Genomic DNA, 13166 nt, shown 5'->3' on the forward strand with positions numbered 1-13166 from the left:
TATATATATATCATACTGTCCCTTTAAGAACTCACAAGAAAAAATCAATTAAAATGTTTGTAGCATAGAATGTGGACACATGTTGGAAGTTGCTGGTTGACTTATTTTATGCCCTGAGGTTCTCCCAAAGGCAGCAAAGACTACAATCTCCAGGAACTCACTCATTCAGTAAAAATCTGTTTGCTTCTTACACCTTGTAGGGTTTGCCAACTGTCACAAAGCGAAACAGCTAAAACCGCTTTCTGAGATTTATGAGGAACTATGATCCTTATTTTGAATGAGGCTACGTTTCACTTAAGAGTCTTTCAGTGAGAGCCTTTCAGATTCTTTCAAAGAAAAAGAAGCAAGTTAGTACAGATAGCAGTTGTAACATTTCATCACACTGGTTATTAGGAAGAGCACCTCATGCGTGTGACACTGAAAAGTAGAAAAAAGAAAAATCAAGGATGTGAGGATTAGAAGAGAATACTTAGTAAGAGGTAGAATTATCTGCAGCGTGCCTAAATGGCTGCGGCTATTAAATCAAACAATAGGGTGTAATATGGCTAAGCTGGTCTGAAAGCCGCCATTGAGTACAACATGCACAGTTTAGTTTGATTGTAGGGAGGAACTTTGTGGCGTAATTGAGTAGAAGTCATTTAAGACAGAATACCTCCATCTCATAATGAAGTCAAACTGGGTGGTGGACGGATGCCAGATGCAATTAGGGAACGAAAACGGCTGCTACCGCCGCACCACGGCAGCAGAAAATTACTCTGCTCTTTTCTATCTAACCGTACTGGGTGAACCACATGTTTGGTAATTATCTGTAATATTATGCTGAAGGCTTTGAGCTCGAGAAAGTGGAAATTGACATTCTGGACCTTGTGTGTCATTGTTGTCATTTGAATACCTTTGAGGAACTCTGCCTATCAGAGCCGGGCTGCATGGCTAAGGTGATTGGTGCTTTTCTATTTGTATTCAGGGATCCTGTGCAATTTGGATAAGTCTGAAATTTCATTTACAAGTTTACATGTCTGGATAAGCATGGTAGAGAAAACAGAGTTGGGGATCGTATCAGTATCTCCACTTTTTGTTTCCTGCTTCATAATCTAAATCCACTCATCGAATTTTGCACTCATCCATCCATCCATCCATCCATCCATCCATCCATCCATCCATCCATCCATCCATCCATCCATCCATCCATCCATCAAAACCATGCCCTCTGAGGAAATATGAGGTATATTCACTTTTGAACTTTTGTATTTATCCTTTATACAAATATTGGCAAAAATGAACTGGGAATGGCGGAATATGGAGTCTCCGAACATACAGAATTTTGACATAGAAATGTGTAGAAAATCAGTGTATTTGTTCTTGGATTAGAGTCTCTGTCATAAGCTTTTTTCTACGTGTTTGATTAACTCCTCCTGTGTTGCATTCAAACAACTGCTCTTTGTTGTTTGAAAGAGAGAGAAACACTGCATCAGTCATACTTCCAGCATCTGTGGTAACATATCAATGACCTAGTCCTTGGAGAGTGGAGCAGAGAGACAGCCATGCTAAGTCCAGCGACAAGAAAGCACACACAGCAGAATCAAAGAATCCACTGGGATTTCAGAACGCATCAGAAGCCCTTGGAAACATATGGTTCCAAGGCTGCACCTATAGACACATAGAAGTTGTCTGAACTTGGCAGTTGATGTTGGACTTCATTTTTTGCACACTGTCACACATGCAGGAGTTTACTCACACGCATGTACCCTCCAACACTGGTTATGCTTTATTTATGTCTGCACACTCAACTTGCTCTGAACTGTCACATAGTGTGTGTGCGGAAAAAAAATAAATAAATAAAGCGACGCATACCCAGCAGAATGAGAATGGATAGGAATACTGCAGGCACCACGAGGAGCAGAGGGGTTGTGATGGGAGGAGCAGAGCTTGGCAGAGAAGCACCTCTGCAGTGGAAGCAGAACAATGGACTAAAACAAACACAACTCACTAACAATTTAACTTAACTCACAGATGGATGGGGCTGGAACAATGAACGTAACACAGTGTCACTCTTAGCTCGGGGGGGAACAAGAGGAAGAGAGGGCAATAATGTAGCTCCTCTGTGTTTGTCTCAGATAATCTAATAAGCCAGTTCCACAGCGCAGGCATATAAGCAAATTCTCTGCTGTATTACTAATACTGCAGCTTGTGCAGAAGTTATTTTACTTGGCCACTTCAAAGCACGATGCCTCAGTCACTCTCCTGTATGTTCCCGCAAGCCTTATTACCACCAGTCTTATTTGCAGCAGGGATTATAAGAGTCTGTCATTCCTCACCTATCCGGGCCAAAGTCTTTGTCGTTTGAGCTCCCCGACAAGGTGCAGGCTGCGGAATGAGTCGTCTCGCTAACGGACAGCTTACACTTGGTGTGTATTTATATAGACCATGCACAGGCATCGCTGTCTGAGTTCGTGTTTGGGTATATGTACATAATGACTCCTACGAACACATTTTTCACACGTTATCTTCTGAAATAAAACTGTACAGCCTTGATTTCTCCTGTTGAGAAGCACACAATAGTGTTTAATGAGTGTGTTTGTATTTCAGCATAACCAACATTGTTTTAATGATCCTTTTACAAATGTACAAGCTTGTCTTTGTGAGCATATTCTTTTATTTTTGACTTAAGGACTTTTCATTGGCCTATCTTCTTAAAACCATAATGATCAAAGCGCTGTTCTTATCGAGTTTACCATCATTTTTAGGGTTAATGTCTGGATTAGGTTAAGGCAAAAGATATGGTTTGTTATTTTCTGCAGGAGTGGGGTTTGGTTATGTTCTGGATAATCAAAAATAGTGTTGCTCAAATGAAAGGACATCGATATTAAAGTCTGTATTTTTGTGTTTGTATCTGCATAATGATTTCCGCAACTTTTTTAATCTTCTGAATGTTTGTTTTATCAAGGAACTCACAATACTATGTAATGAGTGCATTTTTGTTTTAGTATAACCCACAAACTCTGGAGCAATTTAAATTCCTTTTGACTACATATTTTTTTATTGACTTTTAGCACACATTGACCCAAATGGTTGTATTTGTATTTTTATGTCCTTTTACCCCACTAGCAGTCTTTGTTATTTTAACAGCCTTTTACATTCTTTTTTCTGTCTTATGTTTGGTTTTTGATTTTTTTTTGCGTCTTTTATGCCTTTTAGGTTGGTTTTTCTTTTAAAGCATTTTACACAGCCTACGGGGTTGGAAAACAAAAGACATTCACCTTGAATAGAGGAAATTCAAGGTGAATGTCTTTTGGACCGAGGACCAATAGGTCTTTTCTGGTGCTGTCTCAAATGTAGTTTTAGGGTTGTGGGTTATTGGTTAATACTGGTGCGAGGTCTGAGTTGAAGCTTAGAAAAGGAGCAGCTACTTTGCTTGACAATGTATTAGCCTCCCTTTCATCTTTCTTCTGTTTTTCCTCTTTTTTGTTACGTTTAAAGCAGGGGTGCCCAAGTCCAGTCCGGCAGCCCACAAAAGCTCCTATCCTGCAACTCACAGGTGCATTCTTTTTCCAACACAGTGAAATCAAATGAATAGCTTGTTACCAGGCCTCTGCAGAACTGAATGACATGGTGATGAGGAAATCAAGCCATTTGATTCTGATGAGTTGGAGCAGAGATGCATCTGAATGTCTGAATGTTGGCAGATAGAAGCTCTCGAGGACTGGACTTGGGCACCCCAACTTTAAAATATCAAAACATCAGAGTAAGTGTGATCTCAAAAAGGTAATGGTAGCAAAAACAAAAGCACTTTTAAAATAATTTAAATTTGTTAAGAGAAAAACGGTATATAAACCAATTTGGTCATCTGTCAAAAAGTAAAAGATCCATAAATATTATAACTAATCGTGCCACCAATATCAGCTGCCTTAAAGAATTTGTGAAAACTTTCAACGAGTTCCTCACATTGCTTGTGCAGAAATGTTGACCCTCTCTTCTTTGTAGAATTGTTTTTACTTCGGCTACATTGGAGAGTTTAGAAGCATGAATGATCGGTTTAAGGTTAGCACCATTTTATTTATTAATGTAATAATTTAATTCATATTTTTATGATTATTTTTTATTTCTACCTTTTCATTAATTGACATGCTTGTGTATTTTATGGCGTAGCCCAAATATTCTAGAGCTTATGGTCACAAACAGATGTCTACATGTTGTTTGGGATTTTCTGGTTGGGTGCAGAATTAAGATGGGTGAATTGAACCAGGTTAGTTTTGGATAACTTTCTTTTTTTCCCTATCAGAAATTAAAGAATTGTTTAAAAACAATTTTTTGTGTTCACTCAGCTTATCTTTATCTGATTTAAAAAAAAATTGGTGATCATTTTAGTTTGACAAAAAAGCAAAAACAGAAGAAAAAACCGTTCACAGTGGAATATATTCTGATAATGGCTAATAAGTTAGACAAGTCAAACAGTCATGTTACTAAAATGAATGGAATCACTACAATGTACCCATCAGAAGTGTGTGTGTGTATGTGCGCGTGTGCGTGTGTGTGTGTGTGTGTGTGTGCGTGTGTGTGTGTGTGTGTGTGTGTGTGCTATCTCAAACAAACACACTGAATATGTTCTTGTTATAGATATTGAAATGGATTTACAACAAAAAAGCTGTTAGCTTACAAAGCAAACTGAAGACCCTGAGAAGGCCCAAAGAGAAAAGAGCTTAAAAATCATTACATAGAGCATTACATGTTTTAAACATCCTCCTTTTACTCCATCCATTGAATTCTCGATGCAAAAATTGTGAAAACAAATCCTTAACCAATCCACGCCTACACTATCGCTTACAAAAGGGATATTGTTTATTGATGAGACAGTAGATGTGTTTGTGCCTCAGGATGAAGTCATAGTCTGCCTCTTGCCTTCATTTTCACAGTTATTGACTGTTTTTGCTTATTTAGCTTCTCTAGCTGCTCCCGACCTCAGGATCTAAAGTTTCCTCTGATTTTTCTCAAATATGATTTAATGCGGTCTAATCCAATACATTCCTCATACTTGCTGTGGATGTGATATGATAAATTTGCAGAATTACAGGAGCAACCTGAAATGCTGCAATTCGAAGGCAAGAGCAATTACATATTTAGTGACACTCTATGTTTCTGGGAATAACTGAGAAGCTCCCACACTAAACAGAATGATAAGTTTAATTACGATGAAGATGCTGTTTGATGTATCTCTGTGGCTCACACCAACTGTGCCAGCTCTTCAGAACGATATTCTGGGATTTTCTTTTCTTTTGCTTTTATTAATATGCAGTTTGTTTAATCTTGTTTATCTTATTTTTCTTTCTGTTCCAAGGTGGCCCGTAGCCTGATGGCCCCACTGTCTTTAGACATTGCCGGGGACCCAGACAGTGAACGTACATTGGGAAAACAGCGCCTCAGCGTTGCCATTGGGGTCCTAGCGGGAGCAGCGGCAGTTATCTTGGTGATTCTTCTTGTGGTCACAGCCAGGCAGTGTGGCACGCAGGGCAAGAATGGCTACGAGGCTGGAAAGAAGGAGCCAGAGGAAGACTTCTTCAGTCCGACGGGGGCTCAACCGCAAGTCAGCCGAGGCAGTGGATCCGACCGTGGTCGCAAACCGCGGCGAGATAAACGTGGCGGAGGCGGCGGAGGCACAGCTGGAGGTGGAGGGAAATCGGACAGATCTCTATACAGCGGCATCGTCACAGTCAACGGCCTGCGTCGTCACGTCAACGATGATGATGAGGAGGAACTGAGCAGTGCTAGTGAGCGCCTAGCAGCCCGCTACTGCGCTGTGGATGGTGATCCTGGCAGCCCTCGAATGGGCGGTGGGAGAAGACACCAGTCAAGCCCCGATCTGGCTAGGCACTACAAATCCAGCTCACCTCTCCCTGCAGTGAATCTCCAGCCTCACTCGCCCCCGGCAGAGGGAAAGAAGCACCAGGCGGTCCAGGAGCTGCCTCCCTCCAACACCTTCGTGGGCAGCGGTGGGTGTGTGGGGAGTGCCGGCTCCAGTAGCAGCAGTACCGGAGGAAGTGGCAACGCAGATGCCATGTCCCTGGGATCGGACCAGTGTTCAGATTACAGCTGCCAGGCTGCAAACAAGTACAGCAAACAGGTAGGACCTCTGGAGTGGGATGATGTGGATTCCCAATCGCACTTTGAGCCTCTTCCCTCAGTTTGCAGTGCCCTGGAAAATAATTTTTTTTTACAGTTCAGTACATTACAACCACATATTATAATGTTTATCATTGAAATTTATTCTATACATTAACACAAAGTAGTGCATAATTGTGAACTGGAACAATTTTATATTTTTTTACATAAAGTCATAAAAAGTGTGGTATACTTTTACCACACTTTGTGTAGATGTAAGCCAAAAAATTATGGCTCTTAGACTTCTGCTCTAAATATTGCTTTTCTTGACCAGCCTATTATTTTAGGTGAACAGCCATGTCTTGTTCTGGCCCTAGTAATGAAAAGCATCCCCATAGCATGATCCTGCCACCACCATGTTTTATTGAGTGTGTGTGTGTGTGTGTGTGTGTTTTTTGTTCAAGATGAATTTACATCTATGTTGGCATAAAGCTGGTTGGTCATGGAAAATGTAACACCATACCTCCAGAACAGAATATTTATGTAACTAATAATTGAAAACAATATTTTTTATATTATAATTTTATGATAATTAATCTGTTAATATGATCATTTTGGAGCAAAATCAAAATGTAACAATAAATTGGATGTATCTCACAGTCAAAGGATTGCCTTTGTGCCATATTTTTTGTTTCTGAACTATAGATTGAACAGATATCTGTATGAAGTTCTAGTGAGGTGCTCTGGGGTGATGGTGGCAACATTGTTAGGAGTTTGTCCTGTAACTGGGACACTTATCATTTATCCTTCTGTGCTGCTGCAAACTGCTCTACAACTTTATCCCTGACACGTCTGCTGTGTTTCTTTGGAAGTCGTGAGACTGTTTACTCAATAAAACCTTCCCAGCAAACATCCGAGGCCTTTACAGAACAGCTGGATTTCAACTGAAATTAAGTCACACACACAGCTGGGCACTAGATTTTATTTGATAGAGCTATCAGATTAACAGATAAGAGAAAGAAAATACTCAAACTTTGTTTTTGTTAGAAGTTTTATCATTTTACAATTATGTACTACTCTGTGTTGATCCATCAGAAGATAACCTAAATCTATTGAAGTTTGGTAGTTGCACAAAAAGTGAAAAAGTTCAGGGGGCATAAATTATTTTTCGAGGTAATGTCCATCTCTCCTAAAACTCTCAGCAGGCTCGCTTTCTGACTCTTTACCCACTCTGCAGCTTCCATCATGGCTTCATCTTCTCTCCCTCCCACGTCTGCTGACACTCGTCCTGCACACCCCATCACTAATGTCTACAAACCATTTTATCTCCACAAAATAGCTGTCAGAAAGAGTGTGTGCCTGCATGTGTTGGTGTCACCATCCTAGGCTTTTGAGCGACACGCTGCTGTCAGAGTTTGTGTGTGTTCTGTGTCAAACATTAGCCCCGTTTTGTTTTGTTTTGTTTTGTTTTGTTTTTTTGTGCAAGATCCACTGCAGGGCACATGAGTCAATGTAGCCCAGGGATATGTGAATGTGGACTTCTGCATCCATGCACAGTTGTGTGCATTCATGTGTGAGACTGTTAAAATGAACCCCTGATGAGCTAAGTTAGAGCAAAGACATTCAAAGGAGGAGGAAAGCACCTTATCCCAACAGAGTAATTGGCCATTCTGTGATTCTGTGTCCCTTTTCAAGCTGTTGCCTTTTTCAAGTTAGCCTATGCATTTGTTCCATAATGAATATCAGTTGCATAGATAATGGATGCAGTGACTTTGGTGGAAGCCACAGGAGACTGCAGTTAAAAGCTGACAAATAAACGGTGCACAGAGACGGTCAGTCAGCCCACACGCAATAACACACAGACACAGGAACCATCTATCACTGAAGACATCCCGACACAGCGGGGGTTTGTCTTGTCCATGGGGAGTCTTCACAAGAGTGATATTTGAGCGACAGCTAACCCTACTTAAAGGGGCGGCGTCTCATTTCCTTGACAGACAGCTCTACATTTATCCAGCTTTTGCTTTGGCGGGGTATGGGGGGTGGGGGGAATGCTGATGTGGTCATTAAAAGGGAAGGAGAAGAGCTTCTTAGGCTAATCAATTCATACAGGGGGTACTCTGATCCTGCTCAAACATACCGCGCACACATGCGGGCCGGCCGCTTGTGCACGCACATATGCATACGCACACAAAACTCCGGAGGTTAATCCATTACGGAGTCAATCCTCTTAATCTGCCATTCCCTGGGAAAGAAACTGCTTACTGGGGGAGTTTTGGCACTCATGCTTTACGTGCTCTCAAAACATGCCAGCACACATAGAGAGGCACGCAGACACACAAACTGACAGTGTAATGAATTATTGATCACATGGGGTAATTAACTACCCTCGGTGAAGTGAGGGTCCCCCCCGCCCCCCGTTCCTCCCCTTCTACCACTCGAATCATCACAATCCAGGGGTTTCAGCCACAGCTCAATTCATGTGTGTTAAAGAGCTTGTGCACTGAAGCGTGACCTTGCTCACCTACATTTCAGAATTGGTTAATTCGCACACTTTAGAGACACTTGCAGGTTTCTGGGTTCCTATCTCAGAGCTTGAGGGATTGCTTATTTTAAAAACTCATATGCATTTATATATAAACGAGTGTGGGTAACAGAAAGACCCAGGGAGTAATAGGTGACATGCATACGTGCCAAATGAAAGAATCGGGATGCCAACAGAAATTGGGAGGGTGTCAGATGAGGAGTGGGAGAGATTTATAGACGTTTTGGAGGGGGTGAGAGGAGTGTGGATCAGGGGAAAACAAGAGTTAGAGGAAGTTTCAAAGCTACTTTACTGGGTCGTTGGAAGCATTAAAATGCCTTCATCTGAAGTCAGCACATCAGGAGATGAACTAGGTTACTTGAAATGGTAACGGGAAAAGAAGAAAAACGGGAAAAAGGCAAGTTATGAAAACACAGCGTCATGGAAAAAATGCAAGATTGCATCAGAGAGGCAATGAGATGACACGATATCTTGCTTAATGGCATTGGTTATGTTTTCAAATATTAGCTGTTCACTGAAGAGAGAGAGAGCAGGAGGGAGGAGGCAGATTCATATCAATGGGAATAAATAAATCTGAAAATGAACAAGGGAAGTGGGTGGAAAGGTAGACTGAGCACACCAAGACTCCTACTGTTTAATAAATGTGGTTCATTCAATGTCAACTCAACCACTTCACACCTTCAGCTCTTTTTATTTTGATCTTTTTATTCTGGTGAAAACACATATGATACCTCTCAATATACATATATATATTTAACTTTGTGTTATTTTATGCAAATCAGTTCACATTTAATTAAAGTATCCTTTATTTGAAATTGTTAACCTGAAAAAACAGAACTTTTGTAATAAAGGAAGGTTTATTAGTATCAACTTTGGCGATTTCTAGCACTGGGAAGTTAACGATTATGTCCTACTTTAAAAAAATAATAATCTTTTGGGTTACACATTTTTTATTTTCTTTTTTCTATTTTTTCAAACTACTGCTTCAAACATCGCTATTGTGATTTAATGCTATAAGCTCAAATTTCAAAGTGTAACTACATATCTAAAAAAAAGTGGGATATGCATTTGTATTCAGCCCTCTTTAAATAAAATTTACTACAACCAACTGTTTTCAGAAGTCACATAAATACTAAAAACATGTTTCAGAAGCTTAATATTACACATCACTACACCATGAAACAGTCAGGGCGGTATCATGTCGGGGCAATGCTTTTCTTCAGAAGCTAAATGGGAGCTGGCAATAATTGGTGGGATGATGAACGGAGCTAAATTAAGGGCAATCCTTGAAGAAAACCTGCTAGAAGCTGCAACAGACTGGGCCAGACGTTCACTTCCCAGTTCAACAACTACCGTAAGAACACAGCCAGATAAAGAATGAATGCTTTAGATCAAAAGTTTGTGAGGAACATTTTCATCTTTAGATTAGAAAAGCCGGTAGACATATACTCCTACTGAAAATAATATACAGATAACAGTCTCAAGTAAAAACCATGTAAAACCTTGGTATCCCAATTGTGCACTTTTTTTCTAATCGTCTGTCTCATGAAATCATAGTAAAATGACTTCACATTTGGTGGTTGAAAACGGAAAAACAAGGATCAGGTTCAAGGGTTATAAAACTTTTACAAGGCACTGTAAGATGGTTTTTGAAGTACACTTATGTGGAAATGTGCTTTACATTAACCTGAAACTTGCAGACTGAGGAGAAATGTTCCTACATAAGCAAAAATGTTATGTCTGCAGCTTTTCTAAGTAGGTCCAAACTCCTAAATTGGCTCAATAATTTAAAAAACCTGTAAGTCAGAGCCAACCTTTTCTAAAAGTACCTCATAGTTGATAATTAATGCTCACATTGCTGCCATGTAGATAGTTTTCCACCTTAAAAAATATTTTTTTTTTTTGTAAATTGACATCAAAACTACATCTATTCCCAGCTTTTAGTCTGAAAAGATTCCAGTGTCATTAACAAAATAGGGTGCAGGCCGGTTGCTCTAATGTTGAAAGCATACAGAGGAAGGTTAGAGCACTTGCATCCAAGTGGGGAGAGGCAGAGAAACAGCATAAGATAGAGAAAGAGCAAGTGAGAGAGGTCTGTATTTGGGCAGGAGCCAGACAGCGAGAGTGGACTGCTGAGATGTGGGTCATCAGGATACCCGTTGGCATCAGGGCACGTTAATGATCATGGCAGTCACATGGTACTGCAGTCAATATAGGGAAAAATGCCCTGCTTCTCCGTTGGGTGTATTATTGCGCATACGCAATACACGCACAACTTCAATATTCTCCTTATGGCTCCCACATCAGTCAACCACAGCAAAAGCTTTTGAATATTTAAGTAATGATTTGTGTTTTAGTTGATAGTATCATATTCATACTGAGCTCTTTGCCTTTTTCCATGACTTTCCATGTCTCTTTGACCCTGACCTTTCGGTCCTCTCTGTCAGTCTCCCGCTTCCTTTACCATATGTCTGATCATATATCCAGACCCCCTCGCCACTCCTCACATTGCGTCTTCCCTGCGCCACATTGACCTCTGAATGTATCAACTCAGCGATTTCACTAGTGCCACTTCTTTTACTGTAGTGTGCACTTTCCCTCCCCTCTCTCTCTCTCTGGACCCAGCGGGCGTGTGAAGGGGTGGGTTAGATCGCGGTGCCACAAAGGCTGAATCGAACTAGACACACACCCACTTCCACACACACACTCCAACTAATTGAGTCCAAGTCTAATCAATGCCCCCGCTCTCCCTAACAAGTCCAAGACTGCAGTGAAAACAGGTGAGTTGACAGAGCAGCTTTTTTTTTGGTGCATTGCATGCTTCTGCAACATTTCGTGAAGGTCGGCGTTGGATGCAGTCGGCTTGGGGAATGAGATTTGCGGTGAATAGGACTCATCCGGACAGACGTGTTGGACTAATTGGACTGTACGGGGGGAACGTGGCTGCAGAGATTAGGTCTACGGGATTATAAAATTGAAAAGCAGCTTTTCATTTCCACAAAATCCCCTCAGGATTAAATATGATGAGCGTCTGTCACCGGCTGACACTCAGCCCATCGGCGCACTCATGCATCCACACAAACAACTCTTTAGATATTACATGCCCTGCGTTTGGCTCACAGGAGTTGAGGCCATTGTTACCTTGAAACAAACAAGCCGGCAGTGGCCGACTGTGCCGTTACCGACCCGTGACCCCGGTCATGATGATACCAGCTCTCCAAGTTCAGGCCGCACAACCCGCCATATGCTTAAGGGGTAAGTGTGTGGAGAGGTGAAGAGGTGTGGGGTAATCAGGAGGTGAGAAGGACGAGGTAACCAAAGTGGGGATCAGCCGCTGAGCCAGACTGAAAGCTGATCCAGTGACCCTGCGACGGGGAGGGGACACGGGCACAGCGAACCGGTGGACATCAGAGAGGGAACCCGAGCCACAGAAAATGAAGTCAGAAGGACTTTGAGACATGACGACGTGAGTTGAAGAAAGGCTCAGACAATACAGAGGGAAAGAGACAGATGTGTGTTTCTGCTAGACGCCCGGCGCTGGAGGTGGAACACATGCTTACCCTGTAAACATTGATTTTCCACTTGAGCAGGATCATATGGATTTGGATGCACGGCATCAGGAGGCGCTTTCTTTTCTGCTGAAGAGAAAGCGTCAGAATGAAAGAGTAAAGACTGTTTTTGCTTTTTCAGATCTGCAACTTTATTCCAAATTGATCTGAAAACACTGGATTCTGAAAACTGAGGGCTAAGTTTGTAATTTTATTCCTTCAACATCGCCATATGGACCTGCAACAGAAGCATTAAACATTGATTCGGTTCCTTCAACACAAGTCTGGCTACATTTTAATTTGCTTCCGTCCACTTCGCTTATTTTAGTGTGCACTGTTCAGACACAGCATTTAACCATGTATACTGTTTAGTTTGTGCAACTCAGATCTGGAAGGTAATAAATTCTGGGCCTTAGTGTGTCCTGTTGTCTCTGCCACTGTGTTCCTGTGGGTTTTGAGGTGGAGACGCCATGAATCTGGCTTGCTCCAACACATCTTTAGAATGCCTCATTAAGCTCAGTCCTTGGAGCTTAGAGGCAGGGTCAATACATTGGACTCTTTCTTCTTTAAGTTTCCAAAGCGGTTTTTATGGCCTGGGGATAGGGATGGGGTTATAATTTGACCATAATGTTTTGGGGTACTTTTTGCAAAATTGATAAATGTAGGAATAAAACATATATTTTTTTAAATTTATCACACTTTTGGGCATTAAATCTATAATTTCATGCAGTCAGAGCACCACAAACCACCGTTGCAGAATGAAAAGACATACCCATTAATTTAAAGCTACTTTACCACAGCAGTGACATTAAAGGGACAGTACTGATTATTAGCATTAATAGTTTTCTTACTTCATGTCATATCACATTAATTTGTAGGAAAAGGGAACAAATTCTCAGAGGCGGGAGGCTAATAGATGCCCCTGTTTAAACTGATCTTTAAACAAGAAGCTGAAAATGTTTCTATTCATAGGATACAAT

At 41.2% G+C, this 13166-nt stretch overlaps 1 protein-coding gene across 3 annotated transcripts in view; it reads left to right on the top strand.

The window, feature by feature from the left end:
* pcdh7a (protocadherin 7a) overlaps positions 1-13166 on the top strand; it is a 69467-nt gene that overhangs the window by 9529 nt on the left and 46772 nt on the right. For all 3 annotated transcript variants that reach the window (XR_001662059.1, XM_007551726.2, XM_016671307.1), the window contains one exon: positions 5333-6115. Coding sequence is in view for 2 of the 3 variants with exons in the window: in XM_007551726.2 (XP_007551788.1) it covers positions 5333-6115 (783 nt within the window). In the remaining variant the exon portion in view is untranslated. The remainder of the gene's footprint in view (positions 1-5332; positions 6116-13166) is intronic.

The sequence above is a fragment of the Poecilia formosa genome, unplaced genomic scaffold, assembly GCF_000485575.1.
Source record: "Poecilia formosa unplaced genomic scaffold, Poecilia_formosa-5.1.2 Scaffold43, whole genome shotgun sequence".
Lineage (NCBI taxonomy): Eukaryota > Metazoa > Chordata > Actinopteri > Cyprinodontiformes > Poeciliidae > Poecilia > Poecilia formosa.